Source organism: Melozone crissalis, unplaced genomic scaffold, assembly GCF_028551555.1.
Source record: "Melozone crissalis strain CALT ecotype California unplaced genomic scaffold, PUWL_Pcris_2 ptg000016l_1, whole genome shotgun sequence".
NCBI classification, from domain to species: domain Eukaryota; kingdom Metazoa; phylum Chordata; class Aves; order Passeriformes; family Passerellidae; genus Melozone; species Melozone crissalis.
Window position 1 is genome coordinate 35,401,469 of NW_026535794.1, and position 26,569 is coordinate 35,428,037.

Here is a 26,569-nt window from a genome sequence, read left to right on the forward strand (position 1 = left end):
TTGTTCACCAATTGAAGGTGCAGAGATAAAAATTGCACCAGGCATTAGGGGTCTCAAGCCTTCCTCTTTGGAGTATGAGCAAAAAAGCAAGAAATCACAGAGAGTCTTGAACTACACCACCACCTGCTGTTGCAATCATTATGACTCACATAATTTATTCATACCCAAATAGAGTGTGCATCTGCTATTTATTGATATTTTGGTTTATTTTTCTTATTATAGCTTCTGCTTATATTGAATCAAGTTTCCAAGTACTGTGGATAGCATATAAATATGGATTATATGTTGCTTATAGAGGCCTTTCCCTTTCACAGCATCAAAGAATGAAAAATGCCTTTCCTCCCTTTCCAGTTAAGCAATATAAACATCAAAGGAAGGATTAGCATTTTAGGTCTTTGCACTCTAAATCCTTGTGTCATATGTCTTGCTGTCTCACACAGAACATTTATATTTCTATAACTATTACGTAATCAGAGCAGTCAGCCAAACATCTTCACTTTCCTCTTATTTGCATAATTAATTAAATTCCAACATTTTTGCCAAGCTATCTACACTCACACTGAAATAACAACTGCCACTTTTCATGCTGAAATGAATTCACTACCTGGGATTCAAACTGCTGCTCTCCCTGCCAGGTGAAAGTTTACAGCACACAGTCAGCGCCTGCTCCTCTGCTACAACATCCCAGCCAATGTCAGATATTGTGGATTATGGCACATGCCAGAAACATAATCCCTGATGCTGTGACTGCAAAACCAGAAGGGCCTCAAGGAGGCCCCCCCTACAGGGGCCTGGCTGCCAGAAGGCAACACAAACCTTGGCTGTCATATGGCATGGACAGGGCTTGAGGCTGAGGAGGCTCAAGAGGTGCTGATTTCAAGCCAGATTCTTTCAGGAGGGCTCTTATGAAATGTCCCTGTATAATGGAGACTTCAGCAGCTTAAAGATAACAATATAAATTATTGTCTGCCTTGGATTAATTTCTTTCAGGTGAAGTAATCCAGGCTGATACAGAGATTCATGTTACTACAGGTCTTATCTAGTGCCCTTTTTTTTTTTCTCATCTATACTTGTGTTTTAAATCTCTTTTTCTGCAGCAGGAAGCATTCTGCCAAGTCAGTAAAATGAAAGAAATTCTATGCAGAGGTCTTTTCCTCCACTGTGAAAGTGCCTACTATGTCTAAAGTTGAATGAGAGGAAACCAGCATATTAAACGTGTGGATACCTAGCTATGCAATAAGCCATTTGGTCAATAGGGAAAAATCTGGCTTCTTGAAGGAAAGCAGCACAGCTCTGCCTGTTTTCCTTTATTTGTTATTTCTAGGTTTTCAACCCACTGTACAGAAGGGTGAGTTTCTGCTTGCTTTTATCACACGGGAACAGTAACAACTCTTTGTCAGCCAGGACCTGTCTTCACAAAGTCACTGCAAGTCAGCTGTGGTGGTGATGGCCATGCAGAAGGCAGTGGCCTTTCTCATCTGCAGAGCCTTTTTGTGAAATAAGGGCACAAACCAGTACATACCAGTTGGCTGGGGAACCAAGGCCACTCCAGAGGTCACTCCACAGCACAAAAGCAGCAGAGACATGTCCTCAGCTGTCAAAGTCACTGTTTTGCACTGGTGGCTCTCCAAATGCAGGTCCTCACCCTGCTTACCCTTACAATTTTACCAAAATACATTCTTCCACCAGAGTTTGCATGACAATGAAATTATGCAGGTACCTACACAGTAACAGGTGTCAAAACACACGGTGAAAGAAAGCTACTTTCAAATATAATTTTACTTCTTTTTGTGTTTGGTTCAACAGTTCTTGGCCTGCAAGCCTTATGATTTGCTGTAATTCCATGGTGTTCACTCATTTTGTTTATTGGAGAACAAAATGTGTGTGAGCTTTAGCTTGAAAAGGAGTTTCACCCTGCCAAAGTATAAGAGTGGATCATTAGGCTGCAGAAATAATCTAATACATTGAAAGTTTGGAGAAACATTTTAGGTATCTTCTGAGATTTGTTTTTTTAATCAAGCAGCAATGGGTTTGTGTTCCTTTAATATTCCAGCTATTACCTTGAGCTTCCCATATCTATTAGTTTTTGGAATACAATGGCCTCTTCCACAGTGAGTCAAATATTTGAACTATTTCAAATTTCATACTGCTAGCTGAGTTTTAGCATTAGGCAGGCATTCACTTCTTTGGTTTATAGACTAGGACTGGTTTGCTGAAACTTTGTTCTTCAGCAATCTCTTTTATCTCTTAATAAAAATAAATAATTAAATAAGATTTTAAAAACCCAAAACCTAAAGAAACAGCCCCAAAAAATAAACACTCTAACTGTGTCAGTAAAACTAGATTGAATCAATCTAGAAGCAAGGAAATCTTCAAGGAATCTTCCCCAGGAATGAAAACCAGAAAAGCTTTCAGATCTTTCTCATGCTTAATGCAAAGTATACAATTTTGTATTTTTCCTTTGCAACTCACTGTCAATGTCAAATGCAGTGCTGTAAGGTCATAATACATAAGGAAATGTGATTTTTCTGAGTTCCTCAAAACTTTTGGAAGCTGCAACTTCTCATCAAAGTGCAAATATCATGGAAGCAGGCACTAAATTTAGTTCTATAGGGAGGGTAAAGTAGAAGATTTTTATCAGAGTTATATGGAGCATAGACTTATGGAAAGCCCAGGAATAGTTTACATAAGGGTTTACCATTTAAAGTTTATTCTTGATACTAGGTATTTATATCATTAGCAATGGGTATATCTGGGCTCTGCCAAATTAGACTAGGGCAGAATCTGTTTACAGTTTCTGTAAAATAGAACTGAGATTTGATTGCATTGTCTTTGCTTTGCACTTTTTGCACATAACAAGGCTACTTTTGTGTCATTTAAATTTGCTTCCCCTTTGATGTAGTAATTTCCCCTCTAGTGTAATGGCTTTTAAGTTCTTTGCTTGTAACAAGAAAAAGGCCATCCTGTCTTGAAATGTGAGTTTCTTTTAATCTACAGTACATTTCACTTAACTTTACTAATTTACCTTTCAGTGTTGCAGCAAATGAGATTACACAACCTCATACCTGCTGTTACCAGAAAAATTGCCAACAGTTGCTGGTTGATAATTTCAAAGGTACACACACTCATAACCAGACATGTTCATATTCACTGGTTTTGGATAGAAAATACTCCATTTTCAATTACTGGGACATCTGGAGTAATCATTCTCTGAAGAAATTGCTCTCTTGATTTATCCAGATATATATATATGGGTGGAAAGATAATTTAAAATTAGTTAAGGAAATTCTTTTCTGCCTGCCAAGTCTCAGCAGAATGAGGGGTTTTTTTCTCTCTTTCAGGCTATTTGCCCCTGTCCCTGCAGGTTCTGACGGTGTTGTTAACGCCACCACATTTCACCAATCATTTGAGACAAAATTCCAAGAGCTGCTGGAGAGACACGAGGGCAAGAGAGTGCTAGATTACGGAGGGGAAAATGAAGACATAGCAGGCTACGAGGAGGCAAACACTGGAAAGAGATAAAGCAGATGGAGCAGGAAAAACGACCACGTAGGATACAAGGGAATCCCATTTGACTATTTGAAACATCACACACATTGCAAGTAACAATTTACTAGGACAGTCTTGGTGTTCCCTGTACTATTGGAGTATTTTCCTACACCCCAGGTATCAGCCTGATTTTATGACCTATCTGCCTTTCTCATTTTGCCCTTAACATCCGGCCTTCAAGATGCGTGACACAAAATATTTGGCCACAGACCAAAAAGCAGTGACACGCCCGTCCCGGTTTTAGGTCCGTACGTGGCAATTTACAGATTAATGGAGTTAGTGCTAAAGCCTGGTTTAAAGCCCGTTCCTCCTCACCCGGAGCGAGCCGTGGTTACAAAATACAACCCGGAGAAGGCAGCTGGCCTCGGCGGCGCTGCCCGGACCCCGCGGGGGCAGCGGGACCCGGCCCCGGGACAGCGGCACCGCTGCCGCCGCCGCCGCCGCCGCTAGAGGGGACTCGGGACCTGCTTTCCCGAGGAAAAACGGGAACCGGCTGCGGCTTCTAGGGAGCCCGGGCTGCGGGAAGAGGGAAGCGGCCGGGAGCGGGTTACAGAGCGGGCAGGCGGTTTGCACGCTGCTTTGGGACGCGGAGGAGCTGGGTGGGTAAGGCTTAGATTGCCAAAGAAACTTTAATGCGCTTCCTCGCTCCCAAGGCAACTTTGTGTTAGAGACTCCCTGTTACGAAACATGGAAGGCTTTCATAAATCAGCGTCATGGCAAATAGGTTTTAAGCTTCTTACAGATCCCGTGCCAGCAAGACTGTGTGCCATGCCACTCGGGCGCCCACCTTCCTGTAGCCTTTCCACCCACGTTTTTTAAAGTGAGATGGAAGCTTTGGCTGGCGATAACACATTGGAAAAGGGAATGAGAAGGACAGACAACAGGCGGAAACCTCCAAGTGATGCTTTCTCGGCTCTTCTTTCCCACTTGCACACTAAGACACAGGGCTGCGAGCCCGGCTGGTCGGGCAGACCCTCCATGCCCCCGTTGGATGCTGCAGCCGCCCCCCGTGTACCCCAGAGCCCCCGTGCCGGGAGCGCTGCGGGGGGAGGTGGGAGGGGGAACCCAAACTGTGTCCAGGCCGGGGCCCCGCACTCGCTGTGCACCTGGCGGGGCAAAACCCCCTGTTGGTGTCGGCCTGTTTTATGGGGTTTTTTACTAAGAAAAAGGGGTGTCCGAAGGGAGAAAAAAAAATGAAGAGGAAAAAAGGCGAAGATGGGCGCTTGCCCGGAGGGAGCGAGAGCCCCGCGGGAACGGAGGGAAGCCCGCGGGGTCAGGAGGCGGACAAAGGGCTGTGAGGGCGAGGGGCGCAGCCCTGCCCCAGCCGTAGCAGCAGCGGGGTCGGCGGCGGGCGGGGGTCGGCGGAACGCAGCCCAGCGCGGAGCCCACGCTGCGGTACCGGGGAGGGAGCACCGGCCGAGGCGCTCAACAGGCGCTGCCGCCCCGCCGGGACGGGCCCGGCACACGACGGGAGCCGCGCTCGCTGCCAGCCCCGTGCCAGGCGGCGGCGGCGGGGAAGGGGCTTGGCCGCCGCTCGGCGGGGCTGCCGCGCCGCCGGGGCTCGCCCGAGCGGGACCCACCCTGCCCGCTCAGCCGGGGCCGGCAGCCCGGCCGGCAGCGCCGCCGCTTCCTTTGTGTGCGTGAGGGGAGCTGCGGCGGGTCTCCCCGGCGGGCTGTCAGCGCTGCCCGCGAGGAGGCGGGGAAGGGAAGGGACGGGAAGGGAAGGGAGGAGGCGAGGGAAGGCGCTGGCAGGGCGGCTCTCGCGTCCCCGTCACAAGGTAAGCCCTGCTCCCAGGGCGGAGAGAGGCGCTGGAAGCGCCGCGGGGCCCTTCGCCTGACCTGCCGAGCGGCTTCGCCCAGCCCCGGAGAGTGGCCGGCAGGGCTCGGCGGGTCGCCGCCGCCTCCTGCTCCCCGGCGGCGCGGGGAGCCGAGCGCGGGCTGCGGCGGCGGCTCGGCGCGGCGCGGCTCCGGCACTTTGCGATGGGCTGGCGGCAGCGGCGGCCGGACAGCAGCGGGGGCCGACGCGGGGCTCGCAGCTAAGGGGCGAGGAGGAGGGACCATGGCCGCATCCAGTAACTCCAGTTTGTCCGGCTCGTCGGTTTCCTCCGGTAAGTTTCTCCAGCGAGCGCCGCATTTCTTCCCTCCCTCCATTTTAGCAGGGAGCTACCTGTCTGCAGAGCGCCTCGCCGTCCCGCTCGCCCCGGCCGCGCCGCAGGCGCTCCCCGAGCCCCGCCGGGCGCTCCCCGGGGCGGCGCTGCCCCTGCCCGGGGTCGGCTGTCCCTCAGGCGGCACCGAAGGGGGAAACCGGGACGGGGGAAGCGCGGCGGGGCCCGGTTCGCCTCCCCGCCGCCCTGCCGTGCCTTTGTGTGGGGCGAGGAGAGGGGAGCCCCGCGCCCGGCTGCCTCGCCGGGGGAGCAGCATCCCTCTGGCTCGGGAAGGGGCGCGCCCGCGGCCGGCGCGGTGCCGGGAGCTGCCGGGAGCCGCGGGGCTCGGGGTGAGGAGGGCAAACAGGGACCAGCGCGCATCCTCTGCCCTGGTCCCCGCGGCACAGGAGCGGCCCCGTGTCGCGACCCGGCGCGTCGTGGGGCTCTGGGGCGGGCGGGGGTTGCCAGGCGTGCCGCTCGGTGGGTGTTGTGGCACACCTCGCGTTTTCAGTACTCCTGCAGGACTGGGAACAATTAAATTCCCGATCCAGATTAAAAACGCTCCAGGTGACGGAGTGCCCCAGGGTTTCGGCCGCGGGTGTGAGGCGCTCTGGGTTTTGGGGATGCGGTGGGAGGCGGTGCGGTGCGGCGCTCACCATGGGGGGCTGGCTGCGCTGCAGACCCGCAGGAGGGCAGAAAAGTTACGGTGCGTTTTAACCCGGGCAGCCTGAAATTGAAAGCAGTGATACAAGAGTGCCACTGCCTGCTGCTTAGCTCACGAGCAGTTACTGTAATATTTAAGTAATGAGAAATTGGCTGAGGGTAACATCCTGGCATTTCAGTGGGCTGAACGAGTAAATAGAAGCATGAACAACTTAAGGGTTCAAGGGACTTGTGACTCTGTGTTTTATTTGAGGTGCCAGACAGATTTTTAAGAGCATTTCTTAAACATAGCAATATGTGCTGTGAACAGCAGACAAGGTCCTCTGACTATCAATACAACTCTAGCAAAATATAAATAAATGTAAAGGCCAATAAGCAACTACGTTTTTAAATGACAATATATGTAACTTACACAGCATATTCTGTGCTACTGTTCCAGTGTTCAACACTTACAAACAGATCCGAAGAAGGAACTAGGCCCTAGAAACATTTTTAAAATAGTTTTAACAAAAAACCACAAACATTGCAAGCCCTTATTGCCTTGACTCAAAAGCACCTGAATGAAGTAGGCATGAGAAATTCTGCCTTGTGTTCATATTTACAATGCAAGACTTGCAAGACCAAAATGAAAATAAGCAAGAATACAGCCAACTTTATGACTTATTAGTGGAGGTACTCATCTGGGCAATGCGGTTTTATTTTATGCATCATTTGTATATTTTTGCATCTAAGTTATGTGATAAAACCAGAAACAACTTTAAAAGCCCAGACTGGAACCTGTGACTCTCTTCCTTGGTGCTTTAACCATTAAGCTGCTGAAGCATGTCCCCAGCTTGGAGAAAGTGTGTAGCTCCCTTGCTCCATGAATCTCATGGTATTTCTTGGATATAGCTTCAGTGTCTGTAGAAGGATACTGAATGCATCTCTCTGAATCCCTTCTGTCTTTACTAAATCTGGGCTTCTTGTGGATCCTTCTTGTGGCTTGAGAGATGTGCATCCCCTGCAGAGCTGGTTCAAATGCCTGAAATGCAGGGAAGAGTGGGAGTTCAGGTACATCCTTGGTGTGAGCAGCTGATGTCATCCAACTCCAGGTGGCCTCCTGCTCATCAGGTAAATCTAGTGCCAAGAATAACATCCAGCCAAGGAACTGAGATCTAGGCTTTAGCTGTACATCATCAAAAGATGCACATCAGGAGCTGACACATGACAGTACCCTGCTTTGTATGAAGCCCTTAGCTATGGCCTACAACGGTTTGTGGTTTGTCTTTTGTTTTGTGTTTTTGCAAGCGTGAGCACAGCTGAGCCTTGGCCCATGCCTGGGGCTCTTAGGTGCCACAGTCGTACAACTAATAAATACTGTCAAGTATGTATTTTATAAAGCAACTGAGTGACCTTGACTTTCATAACTTACGACCTTGGAATGGTTTTTGGTTTTGTTCCAGTTTATTCAATCTATATTTCTTCTATGCATGTACTAACCAGCAGTTAAATTTGCTTCAGCATGATAAAGTTGCCAATATTAGCAGACATTATTATCTGACTATGTGCAGCTGTATTCTGGCTGTCTGTGGTTTAAGTTTTCAGAACTCAGCAAGTCTTACAGCATTTTGTTTACATGGTCTAAACAAACAGTCTTGCCTTAAAACTCAGTTTGGTAGAATTTATATGTATGCTTAACATGCCAATATGAAGATTTCCAAATAGTGTAATTATTTCTATTCCACAGAAGAGGGGAGGTTATACTACATTTTACTAACACAAAAAGGAAGTGAATTTTGAGGTTGATAGCAGAAAACCATGCTGCAGAACTCAGGAGCAGAAAACCATGCTGCAGAACTCAGGTCTACCACTTCTTACTAGTGCTGCCAAAGCTCGAGAATGTGTTACTACAAGAGACCAGTTGTGATGTAGCATTTCTGCTTCAATTCCTGCCAATTCATCTCAATGAGAAAGTTAAACAGTTCAAATATAGAACTGCCCAAGAACTTTATGGTGTAGATATTCTGCTTGCTCACTTATATTTCTGTAAATGTACAAGTGGGATTTATAGTCTTCACTTGATCTTGTGTCTGCATTAAAGGTGAGACTCTGGTTATGCTCTGGAGTGGTTATTTATAAGCACTACCTGCCCAGTGCCATGGCAGGGTGGTGAGCTGTAGCTGTTGTACAGATGGGGAGCTAACATGCGTGGAGGGCTATGACTTCAACTATCCACTGGTGGTAAAGCAAATATTCATACTTAGGAGGCTGCTGTTGCTTTGATTTCACAGCTGGAGGACCAGTCCCTCCTTCAGAGCTTGTGTTTGTGGTCTGTGTGCTCATCTCAAGAGCCACTGTGAGGCTGCTAATTATAGGTTCAATAATATTAGGTTCTTGTTACAGGCCCCATCTGACAGGAGCCTCTGAAGGACTTTTTTCAGTAAGCTGGCACTCACTGGTAATAAAATCTACAGGAGAGCCATGGGTATTTGTATTGTATTTATATATAATTTCTTCAAGCTCCCTGCTTTTGGTAACAGAACTTAAGCTGCCCTGACTACCAGGGCAGTTGTGTTTGAAGTGGCTGGGAGAGGAAGAAGGGTAATATTCTGGGGGAAGAAGGGGGTATGGTAAGCAATTACGTTAAGTATTCTTTTTTGGACCTTAGATAAATCTGCACATGGTATAAAAAGCTGATATTATAATTACTTCCACTGGGAATTCCACTTTACTTTTCTGTAATCTCTTCTTTAACACATACCCAGGTGATCTATTAGCTGTATTCACTGCAAACCCCTAAATTTTGCTCTTCTCCCAAGGTGAAGTGCTGATTTAACTGCAAGCAGCAACTTTTCTCTCTCTCCTATCCTCTAAAGAAAATTGTGCAGGTTTTTATGCTTTCCTTCATGCTGCAGTGTCCTTAAAATAGACATTCCCTTGCCAGTGCCCATCTTAGTCTTGACCCTTATTCTCACTCATTATAATCTTTCTTTTTAAAAACTTCTTTGCTGTTGCTGAAACTTCTCAGCTTTTTCCTGGCAAACAATCCACCTTTCCCACTTTGTCACTAGCTGCCTCCAGTTTCCTCCACCCAGTAGCCAAATACTGATTATACAGAACTGATGAACTTGAGACTCGACTTTCTGGAATGCAAATAGAAGCTTGAGTGAAGAGACCTTTGTGGCTGTGCCTGCTTTGCTTCTCAAAGAAGCAAGAAATGCAGCATGTTTCCCACCTAGGCTGGGTGCAGGGGTATTTCTAGGCAGTGTTTCCCACCTAGGCTGGGTGCAGGGTATTTCTAGGCGCTGTACTTCTTTGTGCAGTTATGCCATCCAGAGTTAGTATAATGTGGCCATAAATGCCAGCTGGCTTTTAAATCTGCCATTCTGCTTGAGGAGTTTTGTGCCAGATACCCTCCCTGTGGCAGGTGGACAGGTTGGATGGCTTGGGCTGTCTGTCAGGGAAGGGTCCACGCTGAAGGTAAATGCAAATACAAGCCTGATAAATGATAAGGTGAATCAGGTTTCCTCCAACAGCAGGACCCAGAGTGTGCCAAAACCTTTGCATGAGCCTGAGCCTGTGCTGTGAGAGTGGCAACACTGCAGGAATTCAGGTGAGAACCCAAGGCAAATATGTAAATGTGTGTGCCAGTGTACCCAGTATTTTGTTTCTTCTTTGAGCTCCAAAGACAAGTTTGCAGGTGTTAGGCTGAAGGGATAGCTCAGCACCTTTCTGCTTCCCATCTGAACTGGTGCTTCTTCTTGTGCTGTAAGCATTTTGAGTAGTACCTGTCAGTAGAGCAGTTAAAACACAAAGGCAAGCTTTCTGCAACAGGCTGAGAAGGGCTTGTGTGTTTTGTCAGGGCATTTTTACTTTTCAGCTGGGTCCACTGCTCTAATGAAAGATAGCTGCTTGTCCCCCCAGTCCCCTCTTTTTGCAAACTCAAATACTGTATTGAAGATTGTTACAAAGTAAAGTCACCGATTATTGATAGTATTTTTTTAAATTGAAAACTAAACATTTTTCTGTCCCCAAGCTCAGAGGAAAAGGCCTTTAAGTATAATTTAAGAGCTGATCCTTATTAATTAATAATTAATTTTATGGTTCATAAACTAATACTTGCAATAAATTGAAAGGGAGCAAATTGTTAGGTTTTTTAAAATAAATGAGCATGAGTTGTTTAAAGAAAATGTAGTTCTCAATTCTGGGCTTTTACACACCCTCTACTTTTTAAGAAGGATTAAAAAATGCTTATCAAGGGAAGAAAAATCTTTGATGGTTCTAGTGACTTAACAAGGTCAAAATAAAATATTAAAGGCTCATGACTCTCTGGGGGTCATGAAGGTGCTATGATGTGAAATAGGCAGATATATTATAAAAATGAAAGTCAACATGGACCGATTTTAATTAAGATGCAAGCAAGTGGGAAGAAATGAAATTACTATTGTACAGAGATTCAGAGAGATTCTAATTGGGAAAAAGATTAGTAAATGAAAATAGATGTTTATTCTTAATGATTTAATAGAAATAGTGTTGTGAAACTGGCACATGAAAGCTATTGAAATCATGCTGTCATTATGCTGATAAGGTACTGCTTTTGATTTTTAAAAGGGCAATAATTTTATTTTTTTTTTATTTCTGGTCCTCATGCCAAGCTTCTGCTGGCCAGGGTGTTCTTGCTCTAAATTAAAGCTGAAGTCTTTTGTATCTGATGATTACAAAGAACTCAGCATTCTTATTAAAAATAATAAAAATTCAAAAGGGAAAAAATGCCATAGTACTCCATTCTGATGTAGTGATTGATTCAACAGTTAGTTACCGACCATGTAGCTGTGATTATTGAAAATAAAATAGCCTGGAAACTGGTACAAATCACAATTCAGCTTATAATCTCTCATCCTCTGTAAAGCAAACGTCTTGTTCTTCTCAGGGATCGGCCTGTCTCACAGACATATGCAGAGGATCAGGTGAACAGCCTTTCATGCTGTCATGCTGATGACCTTTTTGGACATCCGTTCCATTGGAGTTCTTGCCTCCTGTCTGATGGTTCTAAGGAAGCTTGCATTTGCCAAATGCTGAGTGACTGTAGGCAGGAATATTTTTACATTGGTGAATGTCACAATGAGATCTCTTGTATCCCTATGTCCATAATGTTTTACATGTCTGAAATCATAATGATTTGGCTATTGTGGTACATAGGTAGGTCTTAAACCAGGGGTTTTAGATTTAAAAAAACCCCTTTTTTTCAAAGTTGATTTGTTTATATACATAGCTTTGGCTAAAGGGCAGCACTGGCTGGATTGGCCTCACTTACAGCATCGAATGCTGGCAGAAGCTGTTCCCATGCTGAGGAGCCAGTCTGTTGTCACTCCTTCTTCTCTTCTCCCAAAGGAAGAGATATTGAGGAGATTAAATATTTGGAGAACTCTGTGTTAGGGAATGGCACATTTATATTGCACCAAAAAGCTTTTGTTGCAGGGAAATGTAGCAGGATTTATACAAGAAGCTATAAATCTGAAATTCTATAAATATCATATTTTTTACAGGTGTAGTCACAGTTTGTCCAAGAATTATACAGTATGTAGTGCAAATGTATAGTTTTAACTGCTGTGAATAATGACCCATTCTTGCTGTCTTTTTCTGACCTTTGATTATGAGAATGTAAATTTGAATGTTGCATTTGGAGGTGGTTATTACCAACTATGAATCATGCAGAATTCAGCAATAATTGTTTCATCACCCTGTTTTACTCAGCAATAGTCTAAATCCTAGGGCTGGAGGGTGAGTGTATCCCTGAAGAAGGGAACTGATGTTGCAATAGTGCTCTCATAACATCAACACACTTCAAAGTTTGCCAGTGAAACTTGACAGTGCAGGCTGATGTACTTGGTAAGGTAAGGAGAGGTTAAAGGGTTTTTAAAATTCAGAAGAATACACAAGTATCACAAGCCTTGCTTCTGGTGTTACTGATCAAGGTCATCACAAAAGAATCAGTTCAGTAAATACAATATCTGTTCTGAGGATATCTTTGTCAGGCAGTCCAATTCCATGGAGACGAGGTGTTTCCAGTGTGGTGCAATTAGTGACAGTGTAGAAAGTACTAGATGGGGACTGTCTTATCATCACTAAATCACGTGTCACCTGCTGTGACCTGTGTGTCAAGTCACATTTCTCAGTTTCTTCTCACAAGCTTGTCATGTAGCTGTTCCTCTCCTTCCTTCTCTTCTTGTTGGCTGCTTAAACATCACTTGTAGCTTTTAGATGAAGTAGCTTTTAGGTGTCTTTGTGGTGTTACACTTTTTATTTCATCATGGAACAAAAATGGATGTTAGGAGAGATGGAAATCTCAGTCTGTAAATGCGGCTCAGTTGTTGAGCAGATGTTTAATTGCTAAAAATTTGTCTTATCTTGACAGATCAATTGGTTCAATGTTTGGCTTCATGTCAGGCAAGGAAGAAAAATGGCAAGTACACATCATGTAAAGGTATATTGGGCACAGCCATTGCAAAGGCAGACACAAGTTCCCTGGAGAAGTTCTTCTCCAGCAGTGTGCTGTGTGCCAGAGGATGTGTGCTGTGGTCAAAAGCAAAAGAAGCCTAGGAGCTCTTTCAGCATTAAGTTTGCCATCAAAAGTCATGGATATTTGCTGTCGTATTTTTCCACTATCTGAAGCTGCACTGATTCCACCTTAATTCCCCAATAAACTAAATCAGATTGCCCCAAAGGAAGGAGGAAAGGATGGGGGGATCATGACAGACCCAGACTCTCAATTTTGTGAGAGACACATAAAATTTTCAATTTTCAGCTTCTCCAAGGCATTGATATGGTTGCTGTTGTGTGGCTGAACCCTACCTTTCTGTGCAGGTAGCACCTGTAATATTTTGGCCCATTCCACAGTGCTGTGGCTGCACAGACAGTGCCAGCCCTTGTGTGTTCCATTTTTAAGCAGTAACTTAATAGCAAACCATATCCTCTCCTGGTGTTGAGGACTAGGCACTGCCTAGAGCAGACACATAACTGTGGGCCTCTTTGGCATGGAAAATTAGAGATTCTGGTGGCTGACCTGGGCTGTTAGCACATTTAGATAACTTTGCAGGAGCAAGATCCATCTACTGCTGTTAAGCACAATGATAGCAGCCCTGTCTAAAGTCCCTGAGCTGTATGTGAGCTGGGAAGCTGGTGAAATATGTACGCTATAAAGCTGCTGTATTCTTTAACGCTTCCTTATGTATCTGCTGATAGCCACTGTGGGAGATAATCTACTGATCTGACCTGTCACTGCCGTTCTTATCTGTCGGGCTGGTGGAGTTACTGCTGCTGAGTCAGCACACCTTCACTTCTAGTCCTGAGTTCTAAAGCCAAGGGCTCCTAAAAGAGAGGAAAAACTGGGGGCAAGTTTAAAACAAGGAATGCTGATGTTATGTTTTGCAGGTTAAAAACAAAACCAAAACCTGCACCTGTGTTACGAGGAGACCTGATAGGAAAATCTTACTAATCATGTGCTGTGCTGAAAAGTATATAAATTTGTCTCAAGCTCCATTTCTTCTTTTGATTGAAAGGCTTTTTCCCGCTTCTCCTTTGTCTTGTGAATACATGAACCAGCTGGATTTATGATCCAGCTACAGCTGGATCACATTTCATTCTTACTGATTCCAAAATTAAGGCTAGCAATTAATGAACTTTCAAGAGCTAGAATAGAAATTTTCATATACGGTTCCTCAAAGCTCCAAGATTTAGGGCTTAACAAAAAAACTGAATGCTGCAATCAAATTTTTGAAATTCACAGAAGTGTACTAAAGCTAAACAAATTATTTGTAGAAGATTTGGTTTGTTGATGAAAAACCCTTTATGAAGACAAGTCTTGACCCTTCAAGCTGCTTGGTCCCTTCTGTTACCACTTCACTGAGTTAGTAAATCAGCAGCTACTGGATAGGATAGCTGCTTTTCTGAGTATTTTTATGCAGTTTCCATTAAAATAGCATCTGCTGTTAGGATGGGACAAATTATTATAGGCTATGTGATATAACTCCCCTCATCCAAGTACATAACTTATTTAATATTAAATTGATTTATTTTATATATATATATGTATATATAAATAAAATATATATATATCTTTATATATGTATGTATATATATATATAAAGCATGTCAGTTCATTGGTGATGAGTTTCTAAAGATTATGTACAAGACTCAAATTATATGTAATTTCTATAAATACCTGCTTGTTGAGGGAGCATACTCTCCATAACTCCTCACCTTCTGCCAGGCAAACCAGGATGATGGACAGCTTTTAGTGTCATGATGTGATAGCTCTCTATTTGTTTTATTTTGCAACCTGAGGCATGTGGTTAGAATGTTTCATGTTGACAAATGTATTTACTGAAAGTTTATTGATGTCTTAACAAAAAATTGATAGACAAATTTCAATTCTAAGATTCCTCATGCTCCTTCATCTCTAATGTATTGGTGTATGTTGGAAATTTTGCTCAAGTTTAGAGATAACTATAAACAATGAAATAGAGCTGACTGTCATGGGTGAAATTTAAGGCTGGAAGATACATTAAGCCATGGAAATAGCGATTGACAGGAGTGCTTTTTTCTCCTGTTCCATTATGACACTAAAACCAGCATTAAATCAGTAAACCGTTGAAAAATAAAGTTAGCTAGAGGATGGAGGTAAGAGATGTTATGCTGGTAAGTGTTCACAAAGTTATGTAGACAAAAAAAAAATTAGATGTTTTTAATTTGGTTGTACAGAAAGAAGAATCAGGATCCTGAACTCTTTTTACAAAACAGGTTGCTGTATCAGTCCAGATTATTTACCAGGGTGGAAATGTATGGGTTTTTTATATAGAATTGCTGGTCATTTTGGTAGTGGATGAGTACGCTAAACATGAGAGAGAGAAAGCCTGATAGAAAATGTTGAATGCTGGGTTCAGGCCTTGCCTGGTGTTTCTGAGTGAGTGCATGAACAGACGAGCTCTAAGGCATAGATAGCATCAGTCCCTGACCACAAAAACTTAGGTTGCAGCCCCTTTTCCTCCCGCTGAACCAACAGGTGACTGTCAAAGTGAATAATTATCCTGTGCTGTGGTGGCATTTTAGGCACACTTGTGATACAGTAGCATTTCTATGGTACAAAGTTTCAGGGTTTTATGGAGCTCTCCAAGAGCTGCATTTCCATCCACACGGTGCCTGGAGTGACCATCTGGTGGCTTTCCCTATAGCAGTTTGGATGATTTCTCCTGCAATTTGAAGAAGTATTGTGAATACATGAGGTTTTCTGGGCATGCTGTTGGGTAGCATGGCTGGCTAGCACTTTTGCACAGTGCTAAACAGTTGTTTTATTTCCTTTCAGAATTGATGGATTAGTTCCTTCAATAAGCTCCAAGAAAGAAAACCCATGAAACTCTCCTCCCAAATCCATTAAATTGCCTTATACCATTGATTTTAAAAATAAATCTGAAGAAATGAAGTAGAAGTGCAAAACCAGAGTTAAGTGTATTATTTTTAATGATTAATGTAACAGTAAATCTTTAAGCACTGGCAACTTAAGAAATCAACACATAGTGTGTGAATTTCTCTAGCACTACAAAATATGGCAAATGCATACAGCTTATATATATGGGCTTGTTTGCACATGAAAGCTATTTTCAAAAATGATTGTAAAAGCTATACTGAAAAAAAATATTTTCAGACATGGAAATATTATGGAATATTTATTCTGGAACAGCTATTCCTGAATATTGTTCAGTTATGTTACAGTAATGTAGATCATTGACTTAAAAGGTGTAGAAATACAGCATTAATTATACTCATTCTTTGAGTAACACTCAGCTTCTCATCTTTCATTTTCCTTTTTGCTGGATATATTCTTGGAAGCTCACTGCTCCCTTTTTTCAGAGACAGAATGCATTCCTGGCATCAGAAATTTAAAACTGAACCTACCATCTTCAAGGGTTTTTTCCTCCTTTTATTTAGTTTTGTGTTGTTTAGCCCAAGAGCTGATCACATGATGGTTTAACTGTTAAAGGATGAAGCAGAGATAAAGATGATTAATTTCAGAGTAAAAGCTTGCTAAACAAAACAATCCATTATTAGGTAGAAGTGCTCATAGGCATGTGAGAGGTGCAGGCAGGGCTGGAGGTCTGCTTTGCTGAATGCTGTTGAGCAGGATATTATAATTACTACTGTATAATTTATGCTGACAATACACTTATATAGAAATCAGGTGAAAAAGCCGCAGAGAAATTGGTAACTGTATAAATATAGAATAAATGCCTGTTAGGAGAACAAAAATTTTGCAATTTGAAAAATGCTAGGAGCATGAGGGTAGTGTGTGTAAACTACAGTTGAAATGGTGAAGAACTGGCACACTTTTGCTAATGACATGTATCAAAATGTGTGTGTGTATGTTTATAAAGCTAAATGGAATGAGAATGTTCAGGAAAATAGCAGAAATTTGCTCCCTGCCCCCCAGGAGCCATTTCTTCTTTAATTCTGTTAACCGAGAAGAAGGAGGCACATTTTCTCTAAAGAGTCACTGCAGAGAACTTTGGCTTGTGGAAAACCTTTTTTTTGTCTTGTGTTTGTTTTAGATCTCTTGATCTCTTTTGCTTTGATGAGTGCGTGTCATCACTTGGTGTTACAATTGCTTCCTCTAGCTCAGATGTGACAGTTATACATTCGCTGAAAAGTGTAATTTAAAATTTATATTATTCACAGTTATTGGCAAGTACTGTAGCCTAAGTGATGAAAATGAGGGAGAGTCTGGCTCAGGTTGATTTTTTTAAAAAGAATTTGTTTGACTTATCAATATGCATAATAAGCTTATGAAAATAGACTTTTCAAAAATTAGGTAAGCAAAAACTCAATATAAAGTGATTGTAAGTGTAATTGAGTAGTGTAATTTACTTTCACTTTACAGGAAAAGGCTTTCAGCTCCACCTCTTAAGCAGCTTTAGAAAATGGCACACTGACTCCTGGCAGTAGTGAATTGATTGAAAGTGTCCAAAGCATCTAGAAAGCATAAGTGTACATAAATTTGTCTGAAAGGCATGTGTTTTGTAAAAGAAAACTCCATCACTGTCTAGGGTTTGTAAGAAGTATATTAACTTCAAAAGTACCGGAAATACTATAATATATAATTAAAAGCTTGGTAGCAGCAGGATTTCTTTAAAACTCTTTTTTTCACCACCCTGTAAATACTTAACTAATCTTCACAGCACCTGTTTCACAACTGGGAAGAAATTAGGCAGAAAAATGGAACCACTCAGCTACTATCATGAATAAAATTAAAGTGTAAATAGAAAAAAAATAGAAGATTCATCAGGAAACATTCTTTGTTCATCAGCAAATGCATTGCAGTCCCTCCTCAGACCTCATCGGGGTATAAAGGATATTTTTTTTCCCCCATTCATATCATCTACCTTATTTTGGTGTTGTGTAATAATGCATCCTAATTTGTCTTATACATTTTCGGTTCTTTTTATTAAATCTGTTTACAACATGTTTTGTGTCAGTAAAGTTTAGATAGATTTCTTTTTGTTTACTGCTCCTTTCTCACATGTGCTGTCTTCCCCCAGATGTAAAGCTTTTCTATGCTTAGGCTTGGGGTTAGGTAGACTTATTCTTAAAGCAGGTAAGTAACTGCAAGCGATGTCAATCACACGAACAGTGTTATCCTGGATTTATGTTCTAAGAGTTCCTTAGTCTGATGCTGACTTTCCACATCCTTGGTGATCAGACTGTTCCAGGGTAAACATTTCAGAACAGATTTATTCACTGCTTCGTACTTAGGGAAGTTGGTGCTGTTCATTTCTGGGGCTGTGGAGCACCATTTGGAATAGCAGCTGCTGAGGTAGCGATTTGGGCATGTCCCCTACCATCCCTGAAAGGAGAAACATCGTGGGCGCACAAAACCTTTCCAAAATATCAACGACATGCAAGCCTGAAAGCATTTGCATATTTTAGTTGAACAGATTTTTTCCCACCATGAATATATTTATCTTACTTGCAGATACTGAGTCTGTTTGTGAGATGTCAAGCAGGAATGACTTCAGGACTTTTTGTATATCTAGAGCTCCCATAAGCTCAAGTGCAAGGGCATTTTCTTTCTGATTACCTGCCAGGTTGTGACAAACTTAAAGAAATATGATCTTATGGGTAAGACTTAGTAGTCAGCTCAGTTTACTGTATCCTGTGATTTATTGGAGCCTGCAGTCCATGTAATGGGAGATGCCAGCTCTCATTTGAGCGAACTCTAGGAAAGAATGAGAAACTCATCTTCAGGCCTGTACCAAATTTCTGAAATGCTGAGAAAAAAAGAGCTTTGTAGTGAGGTTATTACTTGAAACCAAACCAAATTTTAAGCCTGCCTGTCTTCATCCCATTGCTCCTCCAAAAACAGCCAGACCTTCACCCTTCTGTCTAGTAAACACAGCAGTGTTTTAATCTGTAATCCTAAGGGGCCTGACCTTGGGGGCAATCAGCTGGGTCCTTCCTTCCTGCATCAGAGATTCTGCCTGTAAGTGTTCTGTGAGAAGTTCTAGCAGTTGACCTGTCAGAGCAGTGTTCAGTTCCTGGCAGTGAAAAGGGAATCAAACCAGATCTGCAAATAAATGTCTGAATCTGTAGTGCTACTGTGCAGTTTATATTGTCAGGGGTGTATTTCCTTTGGACAGGCTTAGTAAGAGGAATATAAAAATCAGCCTTACAGTGGTACAAGTATGAGGAGACTATCTCAAACCCTTTGCAGAACTTTGTCAAAATGTCTTGCTCGTGCTGGTCCTTGCTCTCCCTGCCTTTGGAAATATTAGAATAAATGTATGAGAGGGCAGGTGAGCCAAAAAAGTATGAAGGGGGACAAAAAAAATTCCTGTAAGATGACTTTGTCTCCATTCTGTTTTCCCTGTTCTGTGTCCCTTTGCAGGATATTAGGCCGTGCTGGGCAGCTGGCTGTAGCACAGCAGCCAGAACAGCCACTAGAGCTTGTTTATGTAGGAAGAGCTGCAGCAGCAGCCACAGGCTCAGCAACAGCTCCGTGTCCTCCTTCCACCTGCGCCACCAGCCAGTGCTGCATAAGGATGGGGAAAATGCATGGAGTAAACTCCTGCAGGATATTCCGCTGGCACCCAGAAATCTGTGGCTTGGGAACTTCCTGAGACAAAAAGCTGGGTTCTGAAGTTTAATATATATTTTTTATTCTTGTATTTGATGTCATGAATTTGGTAAGTTGTTATGCAGACCCATGTAAACTTTGAACATCCTGTGAGGAAGAGCTCCAGACTTTGAATATGTTGTGCAAAAAGATGCCTTTTTGATGCTTTTGAACTCATATGGCTAATTTTATTTCATACACTGTACTTCTTTTATTTCAATAAACAGTAAAAAATATTTTTTTTATACATGTGTGAAATCTGAAGCAGCATAAAGCCCTTTATCATTATGCAACCATCAGCTCTTTTCTAGCCTGAAGAGTCAGAGGGTACTTGACCAATCCCTGTTTGGAGTGGCCTACCTGTCTGGTCATCCACATTTATTACTCTTTTCCTGTCCTCAGTTAATCTTATAAAAATGGACCAGAAATTAAAACAGTCATCATGCGACGAATGCATTTCCTATTTATTCCACTGAAGTTAGAATGAGTTCTTGGTTTCTTGATATTTGCTTTCCTTTTTAATTTGTATTTTTATGCTTTTATGAGAGTTGTGTTGACTTGCCTAATATAACATCTTACCATGTGTCTGCCAGTACTGTTCTTTTCAATAGTTTCTATCAATTTGAGACTGTCTGGGGTTTTTTTTTGGGCTTTGTCTTGGGGCCCTTTGTAAAATGGTCATGGTGTAAGTCATTTTGCAGTCCTTTGATTCTGAGGCAGTTTTAAAAGAGGCAGTTTCTCAGAGTGCTAGTGCTGTTTCATCCATGAGTTCCTTAAGAATGCTTTCATAGTATCTTCTGATCTGTGCAAGTTGTTGTTGTTCATACATTCATTCTGTAGCCTTTTCCACTGAAATCTGGATGAATGATCTGACCAGTACCTCACAAAGAAATGTTCTGACATGTCAGCTTCTCTTGGTTCTGGGTTCTCTGTATGCAGAGCTCAAAATACTTATTTTCTGCTCTGACTGCTGCTTTTATCCCTTGATCATCTCTTGATCAAGACTGGCAGGTTTTGCATTCAGATGTGAAAAAGGGGCTGTGGTTAGTTCTTCTCACAGTCATTTTGCAAGCTGTCTTTTGACTTACTCAATTGTGGTTTAAGTTACCTTTCGTTTTGGGTTGATTTTTAAAAATAATTTAGCCAACAATAGGTCATGAGTCTTCCTACTTCCTTCATTTGGACGTGACACCAGCTTTGTTTGCTTCTTACAGCCTCTCATACCCTGCTGTTCAGCTGCACAGGCTTGCTTTACCACTTTCCCAAATCTTTCTGTGCTGCGTGGCATGTATTTGCACACAGCCTCCAGCATGGTATCCCTGTTTACCATATTACCTGGGAAGGTTTAATTCTCTTAGCTTCCCCATTTAGCTAGTTTCCTTTTAGCAATATTTATTGTATCCTCCAGGGTGACTTGAAAATCAGATTTTGAAGGTTTTATCAGTCCTGTCAAAATTTCCTGGTATATGTATCAACACTAGCTACAGTTACAAACCCATTAAAAATGTCCAGACTGTAAGAACTGAGTGTGACTGTGTAAGCATGAGTGTCTGTTCATCATAGATACGGAGCAGATAATTGTTCTTGACAAGAGGAATAATTCTAAGTGTAGAATATAGGCAGTCAAAGCTGGGTTTTGTTTGTTTTTATCAGGCTCTAAACCAGCAGAAACTGTCTCTTCAGACGTGATGCTGCTGGCTCCAGCACCTCTGGCTGCCTGAGGGTCAGCCAAGCTGCCTTTGTACCCAGTCTGGGAAGGGAGATCTCAGTTTTGATCTACTGTGGTTTGGAATTTGGATGGAGATTGTTTAGCAGGACTTCTTGTACAATTAGACATACTTTTTTTGGAACCAAAGTGGAAAAACTTTATTCCAGGAAGAATCTGGAGGACTCCCCTAAAACTGCATGTCTTAGTCACATGTCAAAAATCCAGCTGAGGAGTCAGTAAGTGTTAGTGAAGAGCCTTAATAAGTGTGGACTGATGTGGTCCAAACAAGTTTAGTAAAGTCCTGACACTTAACTGTGGTATTGTTTTTGATGAAAAAGCTTTTTAGAGACTCAGAAGCATAGGGGTTATGGATTAGGTCTCATTAGCAAAGGTCTTATGGATTGCATAAGACACCACTAACACTGCAGCTCAAAGGGAAGAGAAACTGAGAGGGATTTGTGATTTGCGGATATTTTAAAAGAAGGTAAAAGCATTTCAAAGATGAAACAGTGAACCGGCATTCTTCTTTAAACTAGAATGAGTCAGTTTGTTTAAATATAATGGTAGACTACAGAAACATATACATGCACTCAGAAGCTGTCACATTACCCAGCCATTAATCTTGATCTGACTTGTTCCACGCAATAAGCGCTTGCTCTGTAAACTTTCTTCTTTAAACTTCAAATGTGAGCTCTCTTTATGATAATATAATTTTTTCCATGCTGACTTTCTGAACCTTCCTCCGTGGGTTTGAAATTTACAACACTGAGCTTTATCTGAAAGCAAATTTATTTTTAGACCTTGCAAGAGAATAGCTCAGCTGTGTGAGTAATGTGCAGAGACCGAGCAGCCTGGAAATATTCCTCTCTGAGAAGCACCTCTTGGCTGGCCACAGCACCTTTCAGTTTCCCCATGACACAAAGAGGTATAGGGTGTGTGGTTTCAGGTTGCTTACTTGTAGTTTATTAACACTTTTTATATGATTGTAAGGGGTGGGGCTCTGTGTTAGTTAAGGAAAAGCAGGCACTGAAATGTGTTCCTCTGAATGGCTAGGGAGGTCCATTCCAGAAGCAGCAGAAATAACACCCCACAGGCTTCCACCTGACTGGAATGATGTGTCCTCACCTCTCCCTTTCCTGAGGCATCTCCTTGGGGAGTATGTTCCTCCTGAGAGCACCTGCCATGCTGTGTAGCTCCCCTCCATCTCAGCCCTTGCTCCCTATTTTCCCCTTGATTATGGCAGTCCTTTTCACCTTGCTCAGAGTAATCCCCAGCGCTGGAGAGGTTGTGTGGAGTGGGGTCACAGTGTGAAGCTCCAGGAGGCAGCTTGAGCAGCTGAACACCTTGATGGTGCCAGAGAGAGGTGGTGTCCCAGCCTGCTGCCTGCTCCTGGTCCCTGCTCTTCCCGCTGCCGCGCGTTCGCGGCGCTGGAACGCCTCCTGTCCTTCTGTGAGCTGGCAGCCAGCACTGCTTGGGAAGCGTGGCTGACAGTGAAAAGCAGAAATCTCATTATGGCCTTTGCTTAGCAATGGTCTCCTCTCCTTAAATATAGCTTTTCTTTCCCTTCATACACTTTACATGACGTGTTGATAATTTCTAACAGCTTTGCTTGCAGAGGCTTTCCAAAAAGCCCAGGTTTTCTCTTCAGTTCCTCATCTTGCCCCCCACCCTTTCTCCCCTCATTCAGAACTGTAAAACCTTTTGTGGCTTATATCACTCCTTTCATGTAACAAACAATCTTAATCTTATCAATTGTACATGGATTTTGCTAATTCTTTAGTATCTGAGCAATTTTTAAGTTTTAATAGAGCATCTTTGGATATTTTTTTGAATTTCAACACAGCTGACCATACCGGGAGCTTTCTGAGAAAGAAAACAAAACCAAACCAACAATATTCTCTATTAAAAACGAAGCAAAAACGGTGCTAAGGAGTGTCTACTACCAAGTTATGATAAACCATAAAATTCCAAAGTTGAGAGTCTGGGTGCACATTTTCATGGGATACTGTCAGCATCAATATTAAAATGTAATTATCAACCATGTGATGTAATGTTACTTTGCAAAATATAAAATCACACAGTTTGTGCCTAGAATATTACACCATCTCTGAAACATTCTGTGTTTTATTAGGTGGGTGAGCTGGAACTCAAGAGAGCTATTTAAATGAAATGTGCTTATTAAACAGAAGTGGCAATAGTCGTATAGAACCAAAGGATTAAAAAAAAAAAAAAAAAGGAAAAGTAGGGAAAAGTGAACTGATGCATGAACATTTTAGAGTCCTGCTTTGCTGTCTGTGTGAAAAGACTTGGTTTTTGGTTTTTTTTTTTCCTAAGGATACAGTATTTTTTCTATGATTTTTTCCCTGTTCCTTTGAAACAGTAGACTGGAAATGATGATTTTCTGTGACCTATTGTATTAACTTGGGCTACTGCCAAGAAAACTTTTCTGCCTGGAGAAATAGTGCCAATTTTCAGGTTCAATATTTCATACTACCTGGGTGATAAAAATATTGTGAACTTCTGTGCAGCTGACAGTTTGTCTCTCCAATTCAATAAAGTCCAATCCAATTCTGTTACTAGAAACTGGTTAATTATTAATCGTTGCAGCATTGCTTTCTTTTTTAACCCAAACTGTCTCTTGAGCAGCTTTAGATAAATAACATTTACTGGGGGCATATTTTACCATGAGATTTTTTTCAACTACAGCTTTTAAATGCTGAATGAATAATTTCTTTCATATATTAAATATTTTGCAACTGAGACTTAGATTACTTTTAGAGCAGAGAGATTATCAGACTGTATCATTTTGGGAGATGGCTTCCTCTAACTTGAACACATTCTGCAAACTTTTTTCAACCTGTCAGTAACTTGATAAGTTTAAGTTTTCAAATGCATGATGGTCCTAAGTGGCATGATAGTAAAATAAGGAACATAAAATCTTTATTCTTTATGAAACACTTTGGTCCCATTGAATCTTGAGAAACAAAGCATTAGAAATCAAACAGCTATGTAGGGAATTTCAGAGATGACACAGATATTAGTTTAAACTCTGGGAAAAATAGTTGGGAAAACATAAAAACTTCAAAATCTTTTCAACAGGGAGTAAATGCCACTTACACTTTTGTCTCTAAAATATCTTTGGTGGAATAGAAGTGCTTTGGAGAACAGTAGAGTGGAATTGGCTCCATGGTTCAGAATATTAGATCCCTGCAAATGCTCAATACCAGATAATGAGGATATGTGAGAAATTCAACCAGGAGTGTAAAGAGAGGCTCATTCTTGCAATGAGCTCCATATGGCTACACATTTCTGCTTTGCAGAACATCACTTCTATCAGCAGGTCCCCACACAGTACATGGATCAGCTGTGTAAAGCTGATTGCATCATCAAAATGAAGTGACAGCATGTCTCAGTGGTCAGCTAAGGGCTGTGTGATATTCTTGATCATTGAGATAATGCCTGTGATTATTTTGTTTCCATTAGCTGGTTCAATTGTGTGTTTCATCCAGTTATTCTTACCGTGTTTGTTTATTGTCTGGGATAACACATGCCTAGGCTTTTGTTTGGAATGGAACTGTTTAGTCCTAACAGCAGTTTCTGGGGAGTTTCTAGTGGACAGCTTGGGAAATGGGGATTAAAATAAGGAATTCTGTGAACAATTGAGCATCTTAGCTCTCTTTATCCCAAGTGCTCTGAGCTACCCACTACCATCACACTGGATCCCAGTTAGAGGCTGTGTGACACCCCAGCTGTAATGGTCCAGGCATTGTCCCTACCTGCCTTCCCCTCACATCTGCTCTTATTTTCCTCTCTATCCATCTCCCTGCCTCCCTCTCTAATTTCCTCCACCTCCTCCTAAATCTTTAAGCTACTTCTTGAAGTACCGTCTATTTTTGGGCTTGGTTGGCTGAAAGTCGCCCTGTCCTTTTGTTAGTCTCTAGCTGTACGTGAGCTTACTCAGGAAATGTGTGCAACCCATCAGGGGTTGTCTGTCTGTCCCCAGAATGACATCCCCAGTAGGGTTCTGCCCTCTAACCACTAAACACAGTGGTGTTTAAGTGTTTGAGTTTTCCCTGCCTTTTGAGTCTCACAGCCACATAAATCTACAGGAACATAATGTCTTTAAGATTTTTTACTCTCTTAGATTAAATACTAATTGGCAATGAATTACAGTAAGTTTTGTTGCCCGTGGGAAAAACAGGGACTGTCATTTTGGAGCTAAGTTGAAACTCAACTTTCTAGAAATGTGAAAGCTGATTTGCTGTGTCTATATAAGTGACAGGATGTGATCCCTTTCAGTCTGATTAGTTACATACATTAAAAAAGGGGGAAAATTTATTTATTAGAGTTTGAAGTATGTCTGTGAATGAAACAACATCAGTATTAATAAACTTTGTGATTAATTAAAACACTGAGAGACTTCAGCTTCCTGTCCTTTCAAGTCAGAATTTTTCCCTTTCATCTTGAAACTTACCTTAACAATAACAAGTAATTATATTTTTAGACAGATCTAAATTAAAGTATCCATAATTCAAAATAACTTTCAGTTCTATCTGTTTGAGAATTGATTTGTTGTTAAATCCATCAATTTATTTCCACAAGAATGCCAATTTTGTGGCCAGGTGAGATACTGCCAGCTGGTTTGATTGGTGATGCCGATAACTTATGTTCATGGAAGACATTTAGTCATGGAATTAAGGCCTCAGATAGACTAGAAGAAGAATTTGGGGGTTAAGTGGTGCCACAGCCTTCCAGCACAGAGCAAGGTCAACAGCTCAGTGGTGGAAGTTAGAAAGCATCTGCTGCTGCAAAGGAGTTTGTAAGGGAGGGAACTGCAAGAACCCCAGAGCGGGGCTTAGCACCGTGAGTGAAGTCATTGCCACTGCTGGTGTAAAATTAGTCATGAATTGAACAATCCACTGTGCTGGTTTATGGACTTTCTCTAAAAGGTGACACTGCAGGAAACACATGGAGTTTGCCCAGGAGATCAGCCCAGTGCAAATCCAAAGGACAATGTTATTGTCACCTTCAAACTGAAGACGCAGACTTGGCACTTCTCACTCCAGATGTTTCATGAGCAGCTGTGATTATCATCAAAGTCTATCACACAGTAGCTTTATTTTAAGGCTTGAAAATGCACAGGCTTAAACAGCAGAGGTAGAATCTGCCACATTTTTCTGTCTAGACATGCTTTTAGCTGCAGCATCTTGAAGTAACAGAACATAAATTTGTAAAAATTGAAATACAGCAGATAGCACCTTGATGTCAGGGTGGGAAGGGGCTGCATAACCATTTGATCATGACAGGGACACATGAAAAGAGAACTCGGTGGCTTATGCTAATATGAGAGCTGATGCCTTCTTC

The 26,569-nt window shown here is 42.2% G+C and overlaps 1 protein-coding gene across 1 annotated transcript in view; it reads left to right on the forward strand.

The window, feature by feature from the left end:
• Positions 1 to 5,549: 5,549 nt before the first annotated feature.
• Positions 5,550 to 26,569, forward strand: part of CHN2 (chimerin 2) — a 158,103-nt gene continuing 137,083 nt past the window's right edge. Inside the window, exon 1 of the mRNA XM_054273832.1 lies at positions 5,550 to 5,657. Within this exon, the coding sequence (XP_054129807.1) occupies positions 5,609 to 5,657 (49 nt within the window). The 5' untranslated portion in view covers positions 5,550 to 5,608. The remainder of the gene's footprint in view (positions 5,658 to 26,569) is intronic.